General features: G+C 40.8%; 1 protein-coding gene across 5 annotated transcripts in view; it reads right to left on the bottom strand.

The window, feature by feature from the left end:
- LIMS1 (LIM zinc finger domain containing 1) overlaps positions 1 to 26,574 on the bottom strand; it is a 156,677-nt gene that overhangs the window by 25,749 nt on the left and 104,354 nt on the right. For 3 of the 5 annotated variants that reach the window (XM_049650162.1, XM_049650163.1, XM_049650161.1), the window contains exon 2: positions 133 to 292. In XM_049650162.1, coding sequence (XP_049506119.1) covers positions 133 to 292 — 160 coding nt within the window. Of the gene's footprint in view, positions 1 to 132; positions 293 to 5,216; positions 6,423 to 10,407; positions 10,460 to 26,574 lie in introns of those variants that run through there. The other 2 variants (XM_049650164.1, XM_049650160.1) reach the window with 2 other exon arrangements.

The following is a 26,574-nucleotide window of genomic DNA, read 5'->3' on the forward strand; positions in this document are numbered from 1 at the left end:
TCACTAACCTGACAGGTACCAAAATACCTGGTACTTCAACACCATCTTCATACTGAAATTTAAACCGAAGAAGGATGCCTCAAAACAAGGTGGAGTGGGAAGGGAATGGTGTTTCTGTCCAGGCTGACTCACCTCATAAAAGAGTCCCTCTGGGAACTGCTGGAAACACTGGGCACACACGAAGCACTGCTCGTGGTACAGCTCCCCATTACTGTTTACTATCTTCTCGGCGGGCGCAAAGCCCCCCTTGCAGCGCTCACAGGTGGCATTGGCCAGGGCATTGGCCATGTTGCTGTAATACACAAAGGACAGAAGTCACAGACTATCTACCTTTTCTTAAACTTAAGACTAAACAACATAAAGGACTAAGGAGAAAATTCTATCTGATGACAAAAATCATATTGTAGCCCTAAAGCCCAATTTCTTGTGTCTTAAGTACTCAACTCAAACTGTTCCCATCTCTTTGCCTTAGCATCTTAGGTGCTGAAAGGGTCTCTTGCTTGGAATCTGTTTTTAATATTGCTGACATTCCTCTTGCTAAATATACTATAAGAGGGTGCCTGCTACCTGTGAGGAACTAGGGATAGAGATTAAAGTCAAGAGTTGCTCTTGAGAGAGCTTAAGGTTATAGCTTCCTAAGTAGCCTAATTAAAATATCCACAGGTCACCATCTCAAAGCCAGTTTTTCACCCTTCTGAGAACAGAATCTAAATTGCATGTCAACTGAATGCCATGTCCTAGGCTGGACACAGGTTATCCCTTTGGTTATATCCTGCTGAAGGCAACTGCTACAGTAGCTCTTAAAATCAGCCAGAGTGCCATGGTCCTGTAATCTCATTAGTAAGACAAGTATTGGGCACTGGCATTATAAGCTGTATCTTAAAGTCACAGCATTGTCCATTATGAAGATCATCTTACAGACATGACACAGGGAGGTTCAGGGAGGTGGAATGACCTATCCAACTTCACAAGTCTCAGTAGTTAATGGAAGATACAGGACCAGAATCCAGGGCCCCCATTCATAAAATCACAACCAGATTATAATATCAATTTCAAAAATCCGAGAATATGTGATAGGGACACCATCACGCTTTACATATTAGGCAGTCAAGTGACCACTGAAGAGCCCAGTGACCCGATCTCTCCCTTGCAGTAATTCCACTGTACCTTGAAGCATATAGGAAGAACTCTATAAAGGGTTCCAGGCCCTATTAAACCACTGTGTATTTGGGGGCATCTGGCTGGCTCAGTCGAAGGAGCGTGCAACTCTTGATTGTGGGGTCGTGAGTTCAAGCCCCATGTTGGGGGTAGAGATTACTTAAATAAACTTAAAAAAAAAAAAGAAAGAAAGAAAGAACTGATTTGTTTTAAAAGGCCATGAAGTGAGGAATGTCCCCTAACCAGAGCAGTCATTGGCCAAACTGTCCTTCACAATTTGGCAAGTTTATTTTCAGACGCCCACCCAGAGCACAAGCTCTACCTGTGTGTCTAGGTCCCTGGTGCAGCCTGTAACCACCCAGATATTGAATCAATCCACCTGGTAAAGATACTGCTGACATTCTCCAGAATCTTCACAACCACCCTGTGAGGCAGGTGAGGAGTCTTCATTTTACAGATTAATAACTGCCTTGTCCCCAGCCAGTTTCTAAGTTTTGCTGTTTCCTTAGCAGAAAGGCTCACACAGATGTTGTCTCACCTCCACCCCACCCCAGTGGAAGATAACTTTGCCTTCTTGCCCCAAATGTTTCAAAGAACAGTATTCCTATTTTGAAGCCTTGCCATAACTAACCTCATGCAGAAGTACCATGTTCATAACCGCATACCCATCAAAACTCAACTTTACTTAATAGGCTTAAATATAAAATTAAAACATCACAAAAAAAGAAAACAAAGGAACGCCTGGGTGGCTCTGTCAGTTAGGTAACTGACTTGGTTTCGGCTCAAGTCATGATCTCATGGGTTCGTGAGATTGAGCCCCACATGGGGCTCTGCACTAAGCATCATATAGCCTGATTGGGATTGTCTCTCCCCCTTCTCTCTGACCTTCCCTGCTTGCATGCAACTTGCATACACTCTTGATAGATAGATAGATAGATAGATAGATAGATAGATAGATAGAATCTAAAAAAAGGAAAAGAAAAAAAAAGGAAGACAGGCAGCCTCACTGCTTGGCAAACCTAGCCTAAGTTATCACATTAAAACAAATTTTCTACTTTGTCATTTCAAAATTACTGTTGGTTAGGGAGAAAAATCTTCACATTCCCTTCTTACTGGGTTTTGCCGTAAGCTAGATGAATTACAACAATTTTAATAAAGCTCTTGGAAAGGTTTGTGTTTCTCCTTTCTCCTGACCAAAATCCACAGGTGTCCCTAGATGAAGGATGGGAAGCCCGCACCTGCCCCCATAATTCTTAATATCGTTTTGAAGATAAAATTTTAAAAAGTATGTAACTTTGGAAGCCAGAAGATGCTACTCAAAGACAAAGTGTCATTATTAATTTTCAACCCCCTCAAAAGGTTCACCCAATCCTTATAATTTTAAAAGAACTCCTAAAAAGCAGGAAGTGCAGAACATTCTGGAATGTCCTGATCCATTATTATCTTGGTTCTTAAAGTACAGGGGTCACTGTGACCCTTTTAGGGGTTCAAAAACTCCCTTCCTTTTTCAACTATATCTCTATGGGAAGCATATTTTCTTTATATACATTAGCGACATATTACAATAGGTTAAACACAGAATCAGAACTGAGAAACTGTCTTAGTCACTAATGAGATTTGCAAAAATGTAATTCAATGCCATTTTTCCCACCAAGCTTTTGTCATTTGAAAACAGTTATTTTTCATAAAAATTAATATCAATAGTTATTAATATTAACATGTAATGGGTTTATTGTTTTTTAAATTAATAAATATTTTGTTCTCAGTTTTATTTTCAAAAACAGTAAATATTGCTAAGCAAAAGCTCTTTGGGGACGTCAATAATTTTTTTTCATTTTTTAAAACATTTTACCTATTTTTGCAAGACAGAGAGATAGAGCATGGACAGAAGAGGGGCAGAGAGAGAAGGAGACACAGAATCTGAAGTAGGCTCCAGGCTCCAAGCTGTCAGCACAGAACCCGATGTGGGGCTTGAACCCATGAACCATGAGATCCTGACCTGAGCCGATGCTTAACTGACTGAGCCACCCAGGAGCCCTGGGGGACCTCAACAATTTTTAAGAGTGTAAAGCAGTCCCAAGACCAAAGCATTTATCACCTGTTTACTACTCATTATACTAAACACTGGTTATAGTCAAATTCAAATACTCAAATAGAATTAGAAAATAGGTTGACACATTATAAAAACAAATACATAGTTTCCCACACACAGGAAAAATAAACTAGTTTTAGCCATAATGTAATGTGTATTTTTGAAGAGGTATTCCTTTTAATAACAAGCAGGATAAGGAAACAGAACCTTAGAGGAAACTTTCAGAACAAAAGCCCCAATAATCTCACCCAGCTACTGAACTGTTTACATTTCCTTTTCCTCTCCTGTTTTTGACCCTCTGGCAGTATTTATTCAATGGACTATTTTTTAGAGCAGTTTCTGGTTCACAGCAAAACTGAGCAGAAAGTGTAAAGAGTTCCCATTCACCCCCACATCCGAGCCTCCCCTGCTACCAACACCCCCACCAGAGAGGTAGTACTTTGTTACAACTAATGAACCTACAGTGACCTGTGTATTTTTTTTTACAGTTGTTTTTATCTTTAACACTACTATGATAGAAGTTACATTTTATTTTATTATTTTTATTATTTTTAGTTCAGGTAATTATTTATTTATTTATTTACTTATTTATTTAATTTAAATTCAAGTTAGTTAACATATCATGTAGCATTGGTTTCAGGAGTAGAACCCAGTGACTCATCACTTAAAACATACAACACTGAGTGCTCATCCCAACAAGTGCCCTCCTTAATCCCCATCACCCATTTGGCACATCCTCTCACCCCCTTCCCCTCCAGCAACCCTCAGTTTGTTCTATTTCAGAGTCTCTTATAGTTTGCCTCCCTCTCTACATTTTAAAAGTTATGAATGATAGTTATAACTGTCATCAGGCTAGAAATAATTATTTGGCTGATTTTTCAAAAAGGGATTTATGCTAAGAAGTGTTGATGACAAAGAATATATATGTTGGGAAGTATCTTTACATCTGGCCAGTCATAACTGATTGTTATGTCAGTCATAAATGACCCACTTTTCCACAAATTAGCTGCACACAGAAAACTTGGCATCATTGAGCTTTTTGTTTTTCTTTTGTCTTATTGATCAAAGTATGGGAAAAAAATTTTCTGGTATTAAAATGAAAAACAAATGTGTAAATCCAAAAAGCATCTTGAAAGTCCATGAAGCATTTTGGTTACAGTATAATTATAATTGCCCAATTATACTTAAACAGAACTCTTTATAAGTTGTGAAAAATCAATGACATCTGTTACAATACCACACAGAATGGGTTCATGGAAATAGAGAATCAGGTCAGTCAAATTCTCCTTAACTCTTAATTGACAAATTGGGAATCTGCAATAATTCGAAGCTTCCGACTTTACATGAGTTGGTCTAAATAATACTAAATACTACTCTGCACTATTTTTTTTATTGTTTGCTAAAATCCACTTAATGACATGAATTAGACTAACTTTTTAGAGTTAATGGCACACACACACACACGCAGGTTACACAACATTCTTATTTATTCATTCAGTCCCTTTGAGACAGTATTAAACCCAGTTAGCCTACTTCAAACTGCTTTGTTAAACCTAACAAAAATGTCCATCCTTATTAACTGTCTGTAGTTCAGTTTTTACTGTTCCCCTCAACTGACCCCTTATGTGTAGGAAGTTTTAGAGCATACAATTTTTCTATTATAAATCCTGACAGCAAAAACTCTAAATCTCCCTCTTGGACTACATAATGAAAATGTACTATTAACAGGAACCTATTGAAGACAAAGATGTTACTACTATTACTTTAAAGGCAGCATTTTTGTTCACTTCTGCATTTCATCTGGTGGATTCTTGCCTGCTGGAATACACCCCCCGCCCCTCCATCACCCTAGAATGCCCCTGCTAAAAGTCGAGGAAATAAAACCATCAACAGCTAGTGAACTCGAAACCCAAGATGGCTAGATCTGGAAGAGGGGAGCTCCTCTCCCAGGAGAAAAGACACTTACAATTTCGCATAAAAGTCACAAAACTCCTTGTAGACCTTTACGTCACTGTGCCTGCGCTGCAGTTTGGACACAGCCCTCTCGTCTTCATTGCCATTAGCCTGGTGGACATTGTTAAGAGCTGTCTGGGGGATTTCTTCATTCTCTGGGATAACATAGGGGCACACCCTGCCCGGGAACGCCATCCGTGGGTGCTTGAGAGCCCCAAACCCAGGGCAGAGAGTAGCAGGCAGGGACAGAGAAACAATTTCCAGGCCTCCCCTGTTTCCCTGCCAGGGTCACTCCCACTGTTCCCACAGACGTCAGCCCTGCGTTTGCCAGGATCATTCCTAGCCTTTCATGTTAAGAGCTCCAGCAGCAAAGCAGTCAGTTGGTGTGCCAGTCCTGATTTACTGAGGCATTTCTGGAAGCTCCAGAAAACATACTACAAAGCAGTGACAGTCTTTGCTGGAGCAATCTTCCTGATGGACTGTGTCTGTAAACACTGCTATGGAAGGAAGAACTGCTTGGCAGGGTCCGAGAGAAACAAACATCCACGTGTCCTGGGGAATCTGTCACCAGGCATCAACCACACGAACACTGTGCTTCTTGTAAAACATCCCCAGATATTCTGTTCCTAAACAAGCTCCCCACTGAGGCCAAATGCAGCTGGCACACTCTATGGGGCGTTGTAATGCCCAGGGCATGCTTGCCAGCTATACCCATGGTTGCCGTCCCCCAGGGGTCTGTGAGTCCCTGAGATTTGGAGCTACTTTGGACTTTCATTGATCCTAGTACTTGGTACATAGCAAGAGTTGGATGATGTGTCCAATGAATGGACACAAGAAGAAATAGGAAAGCGCTAGAGTCTAGTTAGAAACCCCCAGCTAATCCTAGCCTTTATCATGGCTAAGGATGCTGCTGGCATTCCTGCAATAGTCAGTCTACAGTACTGTTGTCTTGTAGCAGTGCTACAGATGAGGAGGGTGACGATGAAGGCCACGGGAAATAGAGGGGCTCAGAACCTTTCTCCAGGCCCATTCCTCTGAGACCTAGGTGCTCGATTTCTCACCAAAATCAAGCTACCAAGGGCCACTTGAGAAAGAAAAGCTAGAGAGTAGGTAAAAGGTACACTGACCAACAGAGGTCTCACTAGAGATGAGAGCCATGAAAGCATCAGCAAACAGACACAATGCAGCTGAGACTCCCAAATAATAACAATAAATAATGCTACCTAAGCATTTGTAAGTACTATCACATCCCTATAAGGTAGGTATTATTTACAGATGAGGAACTGAGGTGTAAGGAGGCTGAATAATTAAATACATGGGAGAGTCAAGATTTAAATCTAAGTAACCTTATTCTAGAGCCTATGTTGTCAACTACCATGTCAGAAAATAGTTAAACATATTCACTGGAGAGCAAAATAAGTTAACTACAAAAGATTTAAGTAGTGAGCACAAAATGAGACAGAAGCAGAAAATGAGATCTAGTCTTCCCACTTTGAAACCCAATGAATGATCTCAGAGCACAGGTCAGAAATTTAAAGGCTGTGGGGCTATGGATCCTGCTCAGACCCCAAGCCTGTGGCTGATGGAGTAAGAGACTCACCATTTTTTTTTAAGTAGGCTCCACACCCAGTGCTGAGCCCAGTGCAGGGCTTGAACTCATGACTCTGAGATCAAGACAGCTGATATCAAGAGTCGGACGCTTAACCAACTGAGCCACGCAGGCATCCCAAGACTCACCATTTTTAAAGAGGAAAGAAAAAGCCTCATGGTTTAACATATATAAAACATGTAAAGTTTTTTAACTTTATCACGACCACGTAGAATAGAGGAGGCAGCAGGCATGAACACACACACACACACACACACACACACACACACACACTGACTCTGAGACCAGAAACACAATGCCACTGAATTAGGGGTAGCACAATAGAAAGAGGGGAACCATGCCTCCTGCCCAGAATACTTCTTCCCTCTTAACCTGATTATCTTCTATTTACATTTCTACTTTATCTAAGACACTCCTAAAAATCAATCTTTATTTTAATTATCTTTAAACTTTTCTATCTCAGTTTACTGGGACCAAGTCCACAAACATGGGGATTTGCCCTCCTCAGGGAAAAGATTCTAGACAATGGCTTAATGGTCAAAAAGAAGGAAGGGGGCCCCACTGCCACTGTGTTCTCAACGATAATCCTTCCACTTTGCCAATTTACAACTAGCGTTCAGAGTTAATTTTTCCTGCATAAATAATAAATAAGAATCACCTTCTTAGCTTAAGAGACCTGCTTAAAGTCACACAGCTAGCAAGTGGAAGATCCCAAATTCAAATCCAGACATCTGCCTCCAATGTTTCTGTTTTTTACCTCTACATAAAATCTATTCCTGTGGCCAACAGACACATGAAAAGCTCTCAACATCACTAATAATAAGGGAAAGGCAAATCAAAATCACAGTATCACCTCATACCTGTCAGAAATGGCTAAAACAAAAGACACAAACACTAATCTGAAAAGACATATGCACACCTATGTTCACTGCAGCATTATTTACAGTAGCCAAGATATGGACATATCCTAGGTGTCCACTGACAGATGAATGGATAAAGAAGATGTGGTATAAAAAAAAAAAAAAAGATGTGGTATATATACACATACATATACATATACATACAGTGGAATATTACTCAGCCATAAAAAAGAATGAGATCTTGCCATTTGCAACAACCTGGATGGACCTAGGGGGTATTATGCTAAGTGAAATAAGTCAGGGAAAGAGAAATACTATATAATGTCATTTATAAGTGGAATCTAAAGCCAAACAAAACAAATGAACAAAGAAACAAAAGCAGAAACAGACCCATAAATATAGAGAACTGATGGTTGCTAAATGGGGGGGGGGGGGGGGGGGGAAAAAAGGGGGAGGTGTTGTGGGGGGGGGGGAATGGGTAAAAAAGGTGAAGAGGAGTGGGAGGTACAGGCTTCCAGTTATGGGACAAGTAAGTCACAGGGATAAAAGCTATGACACAGGGAATATAGTCAGTGGTATTATAATAGCCTTATATGGTAACAAATGGTAGCTATGCTTGTGGTGAGCATAGCACAGCTTATAGAGTTGTAAAATCATGATGCTGTACACCCAGAACTAATATAATAGTGTCAACTATACTTCATCAAAAAATATATATATACACACATACACATACCAAAACCAAAATACATAAGCTAAAACTATAAAACTTCTTGCATAAAATATAGGACAGTTATATAACAAATTTAAAAAAATTTTTGTTCATGTTTTTATTTTAGGAGTGGGGGGAATGGGGGAGGGGCAGAGAGACAAGGAGAGAGAGAATCCCAAGCAGTCTCTGCACTCTCAGTGGCCTCAGTCTCACAAACCATGAGATCATGACCTGAGCGGAAATCAAGAGCTGGATGCTTAACCTACTAAGCCAAAAAAATTTTTTTAAACAGGGGCACCTGGGTGGCTCGTTCGGTTGAGCATCTGACTCTTGATACTGGCTCAGGTCATGATCTCACTGTTGTGGGATGGAGCCCTGCGTTGGGGTCTGTGCTGAGTGTGGAGCCTGCTTGGGATTTTCTCTCTCCCTCTCTCTCTGCCCCTCCTCTGCTCGCTCTCTTGCTCTCTCTCTCTCAAAAATAAGCAAACAAAAATTTTTTTAAATGAAATAAAATAAAATCTATACTGTATGGGTGTTTCCAGTAACTGATACATTTGTCTATGTCTTAAGGAAAGAAGATATTAGGCGCTATTTGTTTGTTTTGTTTACAATATGCTTACAGCTCTTAATCCATACTAGGTACAATGATTGCAAATCATGTTCATTTTCCTACCAGAAACATCATTAAATCCAAATATTCTGCCCACTGAGGTAATGCTATTGGCGACACCAACCTAAGGGCAGGACGCTGAAGTAGTTCCTAGAGATTTCCCTTTCCTTCAGTTCAGTTTCCAGGGGATCTGAGGATAAGTTTTCTATGTTCTTTTCATCTCACTTCACATGCTAGAAATGTAACCTCCAGGAATGTAGGAACTTTGTTTTGTTCATGCCTATGCCCCAGCATCATCAAGAGAAGCCACCACTTGGCAGGTGTGTGTAATTATTTGTTGAATGAACTAGGGTTAATAATCCATCTACTTCATCTGGCAAACCATGAAAACAGTGAGACAGCAATTTAGCTACCAGTCTGCTAAACACTTTGAGTCAGAAGATCTAAAAATGTAACTATCTTATTAACTTCATAAGAATTAATCTTATATTTACTAGACAGAAAAGCAGAACTATGAAAAAAAGCTAATAGTGAACACACACTATTCGGTTCATGAACAGACACAATGAAGACTCTTACCTGCTAAGGAATTAAAGATAATGTGGAAGATCTGCCATCAAGTTCTAACTTTTTATTTTGAAATAATTATAGTCACAGGAAGTTATAAAAATTGTACAGAGAAGTTCTTCATACCCTTTACGTAGTTTCTCCAATGGTTACTTTATGTGATTACAGTCCAATGTCAAAACCAGGAATCTGACATTAACACAAGGTATGTATATACATTACATATATGTCATTTTACCACCTTGGCACTGCCCCTAATCAAGATACAGCACAATACTGTCACCACAAAGATCTCTTTCATATTCTCTCTGATAGTCACACTCACCTTCTCCACACCTTGCCATCTCTTAGCCCTTGGGAACCACTAGTCTGTTTTTCATTTATGTCATTATAATTTGGAGAATGTTACTGCTATGGACTGAATGTTTGTGTCCCTCCAAAATTCATATGTTGAAAGCCTAATCCCAAATGTAGGTATTTGGAGGTGGGACCTTTGGGAGGTAATTAGGATTAAATTAGGTCAAGAGCAGAGCATTAATCCCTCATTATGGGATTAACATCCTTTAAGAAGAGGAAGAGACACAGATCATTCTCTATCTGCCATGTGAGGATATAGCCAAAGGTAGCAAAATGTGGATGGCTCAGTCGGTTGAGCATCTGACTTTGGCTCAGGTCATGATCTCATGGTTCGTGAGTTCAAACCCAGTGTCAGGCTCTGCTGACAGCTCAGAGCCTGGAGCCTGCTTCAGATTCTGTATCTCCCTCTCTGTCTGCTCCTCCCCAACTTAAGCTCTCTTTGTCTCTCAAAAATAAATAAACATTAAAAAAAAAATTGTGGATCCTCACCAGACACTGGATCTGTTGGTACCTTGATCTTGAACTTCGCAGCCTCCAGACCCTTGGGAAATAAATATTTGTTGTTTAAGCCATACAGTCTATGATATTTTTGTCATAGCCAACCAAACTAAGACAGCTCCATGGAATCATAATAGTATGTAACCTTTCAAAGGCTGGCTTTTTGTACTCAGCATAATATCGATCCAAGTTGTTAATATATATCAACAGTGTGTAACTTTTTATTGCTGTCCATGGTATGGACATACCATAGTTTGTTTAACCATTCACCCAGTGAAGGTTCAGACATCATGTCTGAACATATGGAACTTTTCCTATGTGCTCACAATGCAACAGGCCTAAGGGGTATCTGAGAAGTGCCTGCCAAATGAATAAACAAGTGAATACAAGTTTTGGGCTACTGTAAATAAAGCTATATCAGTTCCTGTGTGAATAAACATTTTCATATCTCTGGGATAAATGTCCAAGGGTGGAATTGCTGAGTTATACGATAAATGTACATTCAATATGTTTAAGAAACTTCCAAACTATTGTTTGTATCTATCCATCTATCTATCTATATCTATCTACCTACCTACCTACCTACCTACCTAATTTACAGGGGAGGGGCAGAGAGAGACGGTCCAAGCAGGCTCAGCGCTGTTAGCACAGAGCCTGATGTGGGCTCAGTCTCACGCACGAACTGTGAGATCATGAGCCGAAATCGAGAGTTCGACACTTAACTGACTGAGCCATCCAGTACCCTCCCCAAACTATTTTCTTAGAGTGGTTATAGCACTTTAACTCAGCAATATACGAGAGAGTCAATTTCTCCACATCTTCACCAGTATTTGGTGCTACCATTATTATTTTTTAAGTTTATTTATTTTGAGGAGTAGGGGCAGAGAGACAGGAAGAGGCAGAATCCCAAGCAGGCTACATGCTGTCAGCACAGAGCCCGATGTTGGGCTCAAACTCACAAACTGTAAGAAAATGACCTGAGCCAAGACGCTTAACTGAATGAGCCACCCAGGTGCCCCGGTGCTACCATTATTTTTAGTTGTAGCTGTTCTAACAGGTGTGCAGGCATAACTTTTTATTATGTATATGTAGTAAGTCTATATATATATATATGTGTATATATATATATGTATATATATGTGTATATATATATATATATATACACATATATATATATGTGCAGATAAGCACAAAAAATAAGTCAAATTTCAGTCTACCAGATAACTGTATTGACAAGAAGGGAAAAATAATACATGTATTTGGGAAAAAAATTCAAAGACTATAGAGATATATAAAATGACAACTACAGTGATTATAATTATTAATATAATTAAATAATTATTAATTGATAATTTAATTAATAATTGCTCCACACCTTCAACTAAGTCAGTTCCATGGTGTCTTTCTGCTAAATCAGATTAGTGCTGGAAATTTAGTAAAACTTCCCTTATCTCTTCAAATTATGCTATCTAAAAAATACCGTGTTAAGGTAAAGCAGGTAGGAAACCTTCTATTTTTTCTGGTTTCCTCTACTTCCAGCTGGGACTATGTTAATGAGGGTGCTTGGCACATAGCAAATACCCAAACAGTAAATCCAAACTTTAATAGAAGTCACCTTAGTATGAGTCAGTTTTATGATCAAAGGTATCATGTACAATGTTAATATTTTTAAACTATTTAATCAATCAGTATGACTATTTAAATGGATGCTGAGAGACTTGTGGCTCTGTCTCTTTGTTTACAGTTTTGCCACATCTCATTCTTTCCTCCTTTCCTTTCTTTTATCACCAAGGAATATCTGAACTGACAGCTGCAAGGGAGAAGGGAGGCTGAAGTTTTAAAGAAGGAAAACATGGAGCAGGACAGAGCCAATGATCTATCCCACATCTCCTTTCTATGAGCCTGTCCCTGGGAGGAAAAGACTCTGACCAGTTGATTCTTGCATAGAAATTCCCTGAACCTTATACATGCTACTTCTACTGAAGCAACAAAGGAAGTGACACAGTGAGGGTCAAAGCCAACCAGGAAGGCTTAGCGTGCCTGCCCCCCGAAAGTGTGAATGAGGTCTGGTTTGTAGGGGCTAGTGGCAATGGGCTACTCTTCCTTTAGCAGCTTTTCCATTAAGGTCTGTCACTTCTTAAAAAGGAATTGCTCACATTATTCTACTGTTTGCTTATCCTCATTATTTTACATCATGTCTGAACATATGGAACTTTTCCTATGTGCTCACAATGCAACAGGCCTAAGGGGTATCTGAGAAGTGCCTGCCAAATGAATAAACAAGTGAATACAAGTCACAGCCTGTTTCTATGAGTATACAATGTCCTTAGGCAAACGATATATGGATATCCATGGATTCTCCATTATTCAAGCATATAAGGAGATGCTGAGTGAAAAGGGCTGTCTGTGCACCCCTGTATCTGAGTAAGGATCAGTAACTATGAGGCCACTGCAAGGTCAGGTGGTACTATTCACCCAAAAGGACTGCAAAGGGGAATCAGCTGGTCAATCACTTCTTTTCCAGCTATAAGCTAATAACAGAACAGAACACAGCTAAGAGAAATGCATGGTTATTTTTCCAAGAGGACATGGAGGTCATTTCAGGCCAAATAAACACCACTGCTTAAGTTTTATATCCAGGCATTTTGTTACTTTTAATCCATTTTTGGCACTTAATAATGTCTAAGAAATGCAAACAATCTTTTTAGATTGTGTTTGTAACAATGAGAAAAATATTTACCTGAATGCTTTTGATGGAAAGTACTACTGCCACCTCAGTGGCATCAAAATAGTCTTTGAAACAGGGCAGGAGGCTGTTTAAAAAAAATACCCAAAAGCCAGTTTTGTCTGAATAGTGGGCCTGTTAGGTGGCTTCTGCTGAAGAACTAGGGTTTCCTGAGGCCCATGATTCCTTAAGGGTTCTTCCCAAAAGGTTCTATAACCTGACTATGGCCTATGGACTATGACTACGGTCTATGGGAGACCCTACAGGACATGTCTGAACCCTAAACATCCCTTAAATCCATCCAGAGTAGACAGACTCATATTTCCTACACTCAACATTTTTTGATCATCTGTGAGCGATCTACTGTGCTGTGTTTTTGTCCATTTGGGCTGCTATAACAAAATACCACAGACTGGGTGGCTTATAAACAGCAGAAATTTATTTCTGACAGTGTTAGAGGCTCAAAGTACAAGGTCAAGGTGCCAGCATGTTCAGGTTCTGGTAAGAGCCCTCCTCCCCTCTTCCTCGTTCATATCCTCTCACCGGTGTTCTTACATGGTGGCTAGGGCTGGGGAGCTCTGTGAGACCTCTTTTTTAAGGGCACTAATCCCATTCATGAAGGCTCCACCCTCATGACCGAAGCACCTCCTAAAAGCCCCACCCACCAATACCATCACCTTTGGGGGTTAGGATTTTGGCATATGAATTTTGAGGGGACATGAACATTCAGACCACAGCAGGTAGGATCTAGGACCCTGGTGGAGTGCATGTAACAGTCTGTTAGATGCTAAACTACACACAACATATCTTATGTTAAGCTGACCACTCCAGTGTTCAGTAAAGAGTGCTGCCGTGCTTCAGACCCTACCAGTCCAGCGAGCTCCATGATTTCAGCCCAAACTCCACCCCTGACATACTGCCTAGCCCGAGATAAATAACTGACTGAGGGACATCACACAAAAATATTGTAGCTATATCCAGGAGCTCAAATACTTAAATCCTAGATACAATCATGAGCATGGTTGCCAGAATTAAACACCAACTTTTTAATAACTGGCATTTTAAAATTAAAATTCTCTCAGATAGCAACAATTGAACTATGTATATCACTACCAGATACGTAGCTCATCTATGTGGTTTTTAAAATTGAAGCTGAACATTTTGACCAATTGCTTCTAAAACACAGGACTTGAATACAGAAAAAAAAAGGCAGTGCTATTTACATGTTTTACACCATTCCATAGACAGATGTGAAGATGTGGATGGCTAACCAAGCACTTGGCAATAACAACTCCTAGAATGTAGCTTCTTCAACTTTAATCAAAGGCTTCCATGTTGGGGTGCATGGGTGGCTCAGTCAGTTAAGTGTCTGACTTAAGCTCAGGTCATGATCTCGCGGTTCGTGAGTTTGAGTCCCAAGTCGGGCTCTGTGCTGACAGCTCAGAGCCTGGAGCCTGCTTTGGATTCTGTGTTTCCCTCTCTCTTTGCCCCTCCTGGACTCATGTTCGCTAGCACTCTCAGTCTCTCTGTCTCTCCATCTCTCAAAAGTGAATAAACGTTAAAAACAAAAGCAAAACAAAACAAAAAAGGCTTCCATGAATACTGGGGTATTGAAATTGTTGAGACAGCCTGGTTAAGTTACCATATGACGAAATGAATTATTTTCACTGTGATTCTCTATTCTACTTAAATGGAAAATTTAATCTGATTTTCCCCCTACTATTAAAAACACAACAATCGTGACATGCAAGTGAAGATAATGGAGCTGGAAAGTTCTTTCTCATTTCCCAGAGACCAGGACAAATGCACTGTGTTTTCTGTCAACAGTCAATGAGGAAAGAGACAAAGGTCGGCTGGCCAGAAAGGATACAGGAGTTGCAATTAACATAGCATTTTTCTTGTCTGTTAAAATTGTTTCCTAATTCTGAATTGCACAAGCAAAAAGAGAGCATTTATTACAACAGGGGCAAGAGAGTGAGAAAGAAATAAGATGTGTTTTCAACTAACTTCAAAGAAGAAAGGCGTTGTTACCTGCCCGCACAGGTGCTGATTACTGATTATTACAATCAAAGCAGAGAACATCTTTAGCTTTGTTACTGTACTTTAGAAAGAACTGAAGAGACTAAGTGAACACTGTTATCACCTACCAGGAGGAAAGAACAGACTTAAAGGACCTCCTGCTCATCCCAAGTACTCAGAGCAGTCCAGCAGAGATCCTGAGGCTGGGACTCCAGAAGAGAAAGCTATTTGCATGTGATTGTAACACCGTCTGAAATGAAATTCACCTAAAAGAGCTCTGTGCTGTTGAAGACAGAAGATTTAGAGCACCCCAAATGTTGTGATATTTGAAGAAGTGTATTTATATCCCTGTAAAGGAAAATGAGTGAAACAGTCTCTGGTTGAAAATTTCCAAGAAGCACACTAGCAGGCACACTTTCAGTCCTAAAATCAAAAAATACACTGTTTCCAGTGAAAGTGGGTGAGGTAAAAATTCTTTCTCTGGTGTCTGGAAGGGCCCTGGTTTTATTCTTGAAGCCCACAACAGAGGAATCAACTACTCAGGAGCCATCAGGCAGACAGCTGCCACAGGCTCTCCTCCATACCCTGAGGATTCTGTGGCACAAGACAGGTCCCAAAGGTGCTCTGCAGCTCAGAAATACTCTGCCTGCAACAGGCACAAATTATCGCAAATTATAGTTCAGTTTCTCAATCTTAACAAATTAATAAGTATTAACAACCTACTTAGTGGACTACTTCTTGGGAAGTACTTCTCTCTGGACAATCTCTAGAAGTTTTCCAACGTTACCCAACCAACCCATCCACAAACTTCAGCATGTAGAGGACACAGGGAGCCTGGGGAAGATGCAGGAATGAGAACTCACAGTGTTCTCCCCTTTCTCCATGACACTCTTGTTGCATCCACACGACTCCTGAAACAGAATGCTACAGGCACCAGTGACAGTCACAACAAAGTTTATTGCAATGAGAGGCAAGGCCAACCAATCAGGACCAACACTCTTGATCAGAGTGCGGCCCCGAACAGCCGGGGTACAGAGTTTTTAAAGCCGATCACATAGTTTTATCATTACCTGGGAATAGAACAGAGAAACAGTTCCCAGATGAGTCAGAAACGGTTGCCGGATGAGGTGACTATTTTAGACTTTCTGCCCCTAAATTGCAACCAGTGGATCTCCTTGACCTTGCCCCTGAGGCTCTTTTCTGTGAACTTTTGTTTCCTTTGTTGGTGAAGCCTGATTTACAAGAGTAGATTTTCCAGAGTACCAAGAGTAATTTACAAGAGTAAAGCAAGGCTGTTATCTCTTGACCTTCAGGGTCAGAACAAAGCTGTTATTTTTCAAGCTACAGTGTCAACATAAAGCTGTTATCTCTCAAGCTATGCGTTAGCCCTACACTACAATTTAACCCTTACACTCTGATGCTGACAGGTCTACTTTATTAAGAGACATTCTGGACCACGTGCAGAGAAAAACCAACAGAGTTCAAGACAGTTCGTGACACCCTTCTCTCTTGGGTACAGATGTAACAGTGCTGACATGCTGCCTGCATCCAGCCACCCTGTCTTTGCAGTAATGATGACACTCCCATCCCACAGAGCAACCCACTAGAGAAGGAAAGATACAAAACTAGATCTGGGAGGGGGAACACCAGAGTGGCTTAGTCAGCTGAGTGTCTGACTTCGGCTCAGGTCATGATCTCCTACTTTGTGAGTTCGAGCCCCACATCAGGCTCTGTGCGGACAGCTCAGAGCCTGGAGCCTGCTTCTGTCTCCCTGTTTCTTTCGAATTCTGTCTCCCTTTCTTTCTGCTGCTCACACTCTGCTCTCCTGCTCACACTCTGTCTCTCTCTCAAAAAATAAACGAACATTAAAAAAATTCAAAACTAGATCGGGAAAGTGGCAGAAGATGTGGCAACAAGGCAAAATCAGTAATAACAGAAAACTAACAAAGGACGTGAACGAGCAACCTCAGCTTCCGGAAGCCCCATGTGTATGGAAGTGTGAGCACTCTGAGACAGGATCACACTGGGTTGCACTGTTTTGTTTGGCAAGTTGAATTTCTCCACCCCCATCAGCCCCTAAGCAACATAGCTTGTTACAGAACATTTATAAAAGGCACAGAAGACCCACTCATCTAGAAGACCTGCCATCTAGAGAGAAGCACTGCAATATGTTGATCTCTATTCCTTGTAAAATACATATATACACATGATTGTAAATAAGGGCAAGACTGTTGCATAGTGATTGTTCAGAATTATCTTTAATAGTATCAAACATACCTAGTACTGGACATAAAAAGACACAAACCTGAAAGGACATAAAGTTCTTTGGATGAATACTACTGCCCCCTTTTCCCCTGCTTTCTGCTTATCCAAAACTTGCCCAGTCCTCAAATTTCTATTCAAGGTCTTCTCTAAGAAGCCTCCTGTGAGCATTCTAGCCTGTACTAAATTGTTTAGCATGTACAAGTGCTCAAGTGGGTAAGATTTCAGTCGATTCCACATTGTTTTCTACACTGCAAAGATGGTTCTTCTCTCAAGAACACCATGAGCCCTTAAGTGTGAAAATTTCCATGGAGTCTTCATATCAAGCACCCTCTTAGTAGGCAATAATCAAAGTGGCCCTTTTGTGAAAAGTTGCTATACAACAGAGCTACGGAGGTGCTGGTAAGCCACCACTATCCCCAGAAACCCAAGACAACTCAGTGTAGCATCAGTATGTACTTCAGCGTGACATTTTCTTGTCAGTAAAGAGAACTCTCTTAACAAGATATCATCACTGCAGTCTGAAACCTATAAGCTTTCTAATAAACTTTCTCTCGCTAGATCCCCATGGTTGCTCAGTAAGCAGAGTGTTTGGTCAACTGAAAAAACTTTCTTAAAATCCTCTTTCATAGGTTAGGCAATTTTTCTCTGATTTTTTAAACATCCTCACTGGAAAATGTCTCTGTAGCAGCTCCTCCATTATCCAAATCATTTCTCCCTGTTACTTGTATGGTGACCCACTAACACATATTCTCACCCCAAACATCTTTTTAAAATGATACATTGTGTCCTGACCAAAATAGATGAATTTGAGAAAGGCTTTTATTTCAAATACAGAACAGTATTTTTAGCTAAGAGTGTTGACTAAAAGAATGTCCAGCTTACCAGGGAAATCCCTCAGTGAATCCATGGGCACCTTATATGGCTGGAGTGACCATCAGCACCCAACTTTCTGGCTCTAAATTACATTCTTATTTTAGTTCTGACTCAGCTGGGATGTCTCACTGAACTGACCTTCAGTTAAGATGGGACAGGAAGTCAATGGGAGTTTTTACTCTGTGAATAAGCTTCACACGAGTGATAAGGTAAAAGAAAACCATGAGAATTTCAGTAAGGAAGGACAGAAAAAAACCCACACTGTACTCAAGGTAAAACAACCCTTTCAAACTTAAATCTACATCTTTCATTTTCAGTTGTTTTATTTATTTTTAACACAGAACATGTTTTCACGTATATTTTGTTACATTAAACAACATTTGAAAATATTGGACAGAATTAAAGAGAAGAACTGAAAATTATTTGGCTAACTTTAAAAAGGTAATTCTTCTCTTTTAACTTCAAATTCTGTGAAGTTCATATAGAAAGACAAGCAACTGCTTTAGCTACCATGACTTACAGTTTCCCATATGTATAATCAAAAGATGTGGAAATGATGTAAGGTCACAGGAGGCCTGAGCACCTGGTGGTGTCATTGTAAGGCTACCCAGTACACGGGTTGAGCTTCAGTTTCTCCCAGGTGTCTTTGGCATGTTCCTCCTCTTTTTCTGCCTCCTGTCCTCAGCTCTTCTCTTTCCCCATGGAGCTTACTATTCTCTGTCACAGAATTAAGTCTGGGTTTTTGAAAGCAGTTTACAAGGTTAGGTAGGAAGCTTCATGTTCAGTTCCTTTACCTCTTCTCAAGGAGACATACTCTATGAATCCAGCAGTAATAACATAAAGGTATGATCATTATGACTGCAGACAGATTCCTCATTTCCTGATGGAAGATTACTGGAATATCTTTGGTGTGCTGATGATGGGAAAGTGCTTTCTCCGCAGCCTGCTGGCCCGGAGGCCTTTCAGCAGAGGGCGCTGGAGACACTGACTGGAGGAAAGGGTTTTGCATGCAGCTCCTGGCAAGCTCAGTAGGTGGGGGCAGGGCTTTCTCAGGTCCAGCCTCTGGCAGCACATACAGTTTCTTCAGTGCCCAGCTCACATGTGCATGGCAGCCAGAAGCAGTGAGTGGCAAGCAGCTTTCCTGGTGGCAATGCCTGGTGGTTCTGCAGCAGGGGGGGCCTCTGGCTCCTGCAGCGTGTGGCAGCCCACAGCACACTGACCACCCAGCCCTGCCTCTCCAACCACTACACTGCCCACCGCTCCCATTCTTAGCACTTCTGTAGTAGAGAGCCTTGTGGCACCCTGCAGGGAGAGTCTCCTACAAGTTCAGGTTTCTAGCAACATATGTTTCACTGCGGCAGCACTGTAGCAACTGCTCTGCTATTCCCATCCCCGGTGAGTCCTGGGTGGGGAGGAGGGCTCTTCGCTGCTTAGAGGTGCTATTCCCACACTCTTAGCCTTCTCTCTGCTTCTTACTAGTCAACCTCCTACTACTGCAAACCTTTACTGGAGTTAATAACTCTTTTTATCTTTTTGTGAAATCTTCCTCATTCAAATTACAGTAAAACCTTGGTTTGTGAGCACAATTCTTTCCAGAAACATGCTTGTAATCCAAAGCACTTGTATATCAAAGCAAATTTCAAGAACCACTGGTACAGTTGTGATCATGTGATGTTTGGCATCATGTACTTACGCGTATTCCAAGACATCACTCATTTATCAAGTTAAAATTTATTAGAAATGTTTGCTCTTACAGAACACTCGCAGAACAAGTTACTTGCAATCCAAGGTTTTATTTTTTTTATTAAATTTTTTTTTTCAACGTTTTTTTTTATTTATTTTTGGGACAGAGAGAGACAGAGCATGAATGGGGGAGGGGCAGAGAGAGAGGGAGACACAGAATCGGAAACAGGCTCCAGGCTCCGAGCCATCAGCCCAGAGCCTGACGCGGGGCTCGAACTCACGGACCGCGAGATCGTGACCTGGCTGAAGTCGGACGCTTAACCGACTGCGCCACCCAGGCGCCCCGCAATCCAAGGTTTTAGTATACTGTGTGGCGTTTTCTCTCCTGACTGGATCCAGACTGAACCACAGCTGATATGAGAGGACAAAATCAGGACTCTTTAATTGATTGTTCTTAGACCTCATCAGGTCCTTTATCCAATGTGAGGCATCTGTCTCACTTAAAACAACTGGATTTGTGTTTGAAACTAGAAAGGGAAGGGAGGAGTGGATTATAAAATAAAAGTCCAGCGTAATAAAATGGCCAGCTAGATAAGAATTCAAGACAGTCGACCTCACTCTTTGTGTCTCCAAGCCAGAGGCCACAAATGGACTCAAGGTTCAACTCAGGGCAAGAGTATATGGCACTCCCCTCCTCCCCCCCAACCTAGTACAGAGCAGAAATCCCTTCCTGTGATCACTCTCTGGTACCAGGGGCATGTCTGGGGACCAGTCAACCTGGGTTCTTATATTTTCATGCTAGGTATTAACCAAGGAAAGAGGCAAACAAGGGACACACTTCTGTTTCAGTCTTCAAGAAACAAAAGAGGAGAATAAAGGAGACTTTATTAACCTTTAGTAAGCTCTCACTTACTAAACATCTTCAAGACCGTAAGGAGGCTGATGATAAGAACTGCAAGCTTCCTGGGCACTTACTATGTACCAGAACACTTGGTTGTGGGGTATTCTGTGCTACTTCATGTCAGTGCTATACAAGTTTCCTTGGTCATAGCAATTCCTGTTTCCCTTCCTGTCATGACAGTCCTGGTGTGTAATAACTAAGCAGCAGCCTGCTTCCTAAACAGTCCCTCAATTTCAGAATACTTGTGGTGGAAAGGACCATGCACACCACTTAGCAGTGACTTGCATTGCATCTCTGCAGGTATGGTCACACCAAAAGCCTGTTTGTGGGCACAGCCAGAAAGCACAGTTCCAGGAGAGCCTGAAAGCCAGCCCCTTGAGGGCTCCAAGGCCTATGCCAGGATTCTCAGCTTCATTTTCTGAGGAGAGATCGGGCGAAATCTAAAATGTGATATAGTAATATTCTAAACAACTTCTGTCATAAAAATGCGCTTTTAAGGGATGATACATTACCTTATTATTATCGGTTCTGTTTCCTCTTCATCTACCTTCTTTCAGTCCCCATACATACAAAAGCTGAACTGACAAACTCTGAGTCACGAAACATGGCAGCAGCTGGCACGACAGGGAGCAGACCAGCCCTGTGGGCCTTCTTTCCCTTCCCTTTACAGACATCCTGGTGGCCGTCATCTGCAACCTTAAACAGGCTAGTGACAGACCAACTTCACAAGGGCTGTAGCTGTTCAGCCTGCTTTCCCTTCCCATTCTTGCAGGACTCTTTGAGGACACTGCTCCTCCCTCCTCCTTCTGGAGCATGGCCTCTCTTGCCACAAAGAGGCCAGAGCCACCATCCAGTTTCCACCCCAACTACAAACCTTCCAGAAATATTGTTTCTAAAGAACAACGTGCAAGAAAAAAAATCAGGGAAAAGGCGTGGGGAGAGAAACAACACCACAGAGCTTGCAAAGACTATTTCAGTGACTTTTACCATTGAGGCTTACACACCTGCACATGCTGGTGTGTGTGTTGTCTTTTAATATGTAATTGCTTAAATAATATTAAACAAAACTTAAACCTTCCTGACTATAGGGCATGGAGACTCCTTGCTCTAATCCTCTTATAAACAGAACTGACACCAAGGATTTTAGTTTGGGACAGCAAATGTGTACTGGGATGACAATGTCTATATAAATCTTTAACCATAGCAACGCATAAAACAGAACGATCTCTTCTCATGGCATAAATAAGGAAGCAAAATGTCATCAAAACTAACTTGGTACCAGGTCAAATTCTAAGCTGGAAAAATAGAGCAAAATACTTGAGTTCTTAAACAGCTTGGAATCTAGTAGGAAAGCAAATCAAATGATGAAATGCTGAGAATGGTCCACATAAACTAATAAAACCATATGGTCTGAATATAAGTAAAAGAGCTGTCTAGCCCTCAAGTGATTGTATCTGTGATGTTGCATCAAAAATCAATGATCTGCCTCTATTAAAAGTGGCAGTCATTTCTACTCTTCCACAGATAACGATATTGCAAACAAGTAGAGACAAATGATCACCATTATTTCAAGAGACAGTTTTATCCTTTTAGATAAAATTGCTCTGAAATAAAGGAAATAGTTCTGTATTGAAAGGATAAATGAAAAGCAAACATCAAATTAATCACTATGTTAAGATGCTAGCAAAGGGGGGGTGCCCGGGTGGCTCAGTCGGTTAAGTGTCTGACTTCGGCTCAGGTCATGATTTCACAGTTGGTGGGTTCAAGCCCCGCGTCGGGCTCTGTGCTGACAGCTCAGAGCCTGGAGCCTGCTTTGATTCTGTGTCTCCCTCTCTCTTTGCCCCTCGCCTGCTCACACTCTGTCTCTCTCAAAAATAAATAAACATTAAAAAAAATTAAAAAAAAAAGATGCTAGCAAAAGCAAAGGGACAGAACAACAGTTAATATTTTAAAAGGACAAAATCCAAATTTTACACTGCTGTCATGATAAACATTTAAGAGTCATATGGGATGCATGAAGGCTTTCAGGGGCAGAATGGGAAGGGATGAGGGGGAAAAATCACATGGCACAGTTTATTATCATGAGCACAAATACAATCAGTGCTCAATATTATAATGGCTCATAAAGCAATGTGTTTTCTCATCCAGAAATCAATCTATATACTTGCTATGCAGGTACAGATTGCCTCTAGGTAAACTGCCTATATAAACACATATGAACAAGCCAGTTTACCTTCCCTTTTATTGAATGTTTCCATGTAAATGCAGACAGCTGGAGTCATTATCACACAGCCCAGAGGTCAGAACCCCAGGAGGTCACACTTAGCTCTGTAGAAGCAGTTTCAGACAGGCCATGATCTACATTTTGGTTCTTTCGTAACATTTGCATTCCCTCTTATATTTTTCAAGACTCAAAAGGCACAGAAAGAAGCCAGAGGCTTTTCTGCAGCTCATTTACCATTCATTTGACCCTAAACATCATTTTGTGCCCTAAGGTCTGGCACTGCCTTGCAGAGAAAGAACAAACTGTCCTGAACCATGAGAATTCTGAGTACATGCTCCTTTGGGTATTCTTTCTTGATTTTGTCATAGTTTCTCAGAATCTTGCACATGTTAAGTGGCTCCAGCACTTAATTTTTAACAAGGTGTCTTGCAAGGAGAGACCATAGCAGAATTCCAACAAATTACTAACATAGGTACTCAGGAAGCAAAGAGAAACTAATGTTCAGCTTTGCTAACAGATGTGTCTTCCCAAATAGTAAAAATGGAAAGTGTCCAGTCATTTGATATTCAAAACGAAATACAACAATTCCTCCTTGAATAACTCTAAATCTGTTAATATCAAAACACCTTTTCTTTTTATCAATTATATTCAGTTGGCAAATGGAGAAACTCAAGCTCCTAAAAATAAGTGACTCGTAAAAGTCAATTACTAAGTGGTGATACCAGATATTGGATGTAGTCTCTGCTACCCCAGACTCTAAACTATAATGGCCCACAGTCCATAAGCCAAGCTCTTATTTTCAAAGTAAACGTAAATTGTCCCACAGATGAAACAAATCTCTCTCTGCCATGGAGGTAAGAACAGTCAATGAGATGTTCAGTAATCTCTTTCGATACAAATTGAGAAAGGCTTAATAATTACCACAGGTAGACCTCCTCCGGAAAGGTAAGGGGCTCCTATCTCTTTCCACTCTCCTCCTCCCATCAACCTCCAAATTACACATACCAGAGCCACAAATGCTGAAACCTGGTTGGTTTATATGACACTGACAGGCAAGTGACTGACAGACTATCGTTATAGATGTTGGGTAAGGCAAACTACTGATAAGCCCAGCAAGTGTTAAATTATAATGTGTCACACATGAGGGAAAGGTTAAAATTGTGCCACTCATCATGATACATATCAAAAAATTATAAACTCTAATTACTGAAGATTTCAAACACATATTAAACTAGTGGGGAAAATAAAATGAATCCCCTCATATCCAGCTCAATGCCAAAAGTTATTAAACTGTGACCAATTTGTTTTATCTATTCTTCAACCATAAAATATTTTGAAGCAAATTCCATACATCATATCATTTGATCCATAAATTCTTCAGCATATAACCATAATGTATATATTCAAGCTCTATTTCCCCTACAGGGATGTAATACAGCATAGTAAATTGTGGAGGAGGCTCATTATAGAGATGCTTGAGTTCTACCTACTACCATTTCAAAATTACAGATTCTTGGGGCACCTGAGTGGCTCATTCTGTTGAGCATCTGACTCTTGATTTTGGTTCAGGTCATGATCCCTGGGTTGTGGGACTCATAAGTGGGGGTAGACTGTCCTCCACTAGTTTTCAAATCATACTGAGATACCTCAGCAGCTGCCAAAGGACTGGGGGAAGGTTCAGGAAAAGAATCCGGTCTAGCCATCCCACCCCTTCCCTTCTCATCACTTCCACAGAGCATCACTGCTTTTGTTCTACACACCACAGTGCCCAGGGACATCCTGTCTGGAAAAGATGATTTTTTTAAAAAGCTTCTGACTGGAACTTCAACTTCTTTCTGAGATTTTCAGATACCTGTTTTTGTTTTTTTGGTCCATTCCTGTGAAAATCAGAAGCTCTAAAAACATTGACCAGTTTTCTGAAATGGTCTGATATTTTACCACTTCTATTATGAGTGAAAGTTAACTTACTGGTATATACCAGTTTTAACTGGTGACTGAGTAGATCAATCTCAGTCTTTAGTTCTCTCTATATAGCTCAGAAGACCACCCTAAGTTCATTCACAGAGAAGCATCTTTCCTGGAAACAATCTTGTAACTCCTTCTTTTTCCCTTCAAACATGGCTGAAACATTCCAAATGAGCAGCCTGCATGTAAGCTGTGGCCCAGTTCTAGGTCCATGCACACTCATACTTCTTCCCCATAATACTATCATTTTTTTCATTTCTATAACTCCTAAACAGAATTTTGATAATGAAATGTACCATTTAATCTCAGTACCATTTGACAATGCCTTCTTTAAGTTGTTATAATAGCAGATGGCAATACAAAGATGTACAAAGGTGACAGCAGTAATCTGCTAAATTGCAGAATTGGTTACAGTGGCCACAAAACCTATCAAAATCCAACAGACGTGTTCCCACAGAAGACAATCAGGTGGCCAACAAACATATGAAAAGATGCTCAATCTCACTACACATCAGGGAAATGCAAATCAAAACCACATTGTGATATCACTTCACACCAGTCAGAACATCAGTTATTAAAAAGACAAGAGGATAGGGCACCTGGGTGGCTCAGTGGATTAAAGCCCCATGTCAGGCTCTGTGCTGACAGTTCAGAGCCTGGAGCCTGCTTCAGATTCTGTGTCTCCCCCACCCCTCTCTGCCCCTCCCCTGCTCTCTCTGTCTCTCTCTGTCTCTCTCTCCCAAAAATAAATAAATATTAAAAACAAAAAAGAAGACAAGAGGAGTCCCTGGCTGGCTCAGTCAGAAGAGCATGCAACTCTTGATCTCAGGGTCGTGAGTTCGAGCCCCACATTGGGTGTAGAGATTACTTAAATGAATAAATAAACACAACAAGAAATAACAATTGTTACTGTTAACAAGAAAAAAATAACAAGAAAAAAAACACAAGAAATAACAATTGTTGGCAAAGATGTGGAGAAAAGGGAACTCTCATGCATTGTTGGTGGGAATGTAAACTGGTGCAGTCATTACAGGAAACAATATGGAGGTTCCTCAAAAAATACCAAATGACCTAGGAATTCCACTACTGGGTATTTGCCCAAAGAAAACAAAAACATTAGTTTAAAAAACATATATATGCACCCCTAGGTTTACTGCAGCACTATTTATAGTAAGTAAGATACGGACACAACCTAAGTGCCCATGATAGATGAATGATAAAAATGTGGTATGAGCAAGCAACTTTTTTTTTAAGTTTACTTATTTATTTTGAGGGAGACAGAGACAGTGCAAGTTGGGGAGGGGCAGAGAGGGAGGGAGAGAGACAGAATCCCAAGCCGACTCTGTGCTGCCTGTGCAGAGCCTGACATGGGGCTCAAACCCATGAAACTGCAAGATCATGACCTGAGCTGAAACCAAGAGTCAGATGCTTAACCGACTGAGCCACCCACGTGCCTCAAGCATGTAACTCTTGATTTCAAGGTTGTAAGTTTAAGCCTCATGC

This window comes from Panthera uncia (genome assembly GCF_023721935.1).
Source record: "Panthera uncia isolate 11264 chromosome A3 unlocalized genomic scaffold, Puncia_PCG_1.0 HiC_scaffold_11, whole genome shotgun sequence".
In the NCBI taxonomy this organism is placed as follows: Eukaryota; Metazoa; Chordata; class Mammalia; order Carnivora; family Felidae; genus Panthera; species Panthera uncia.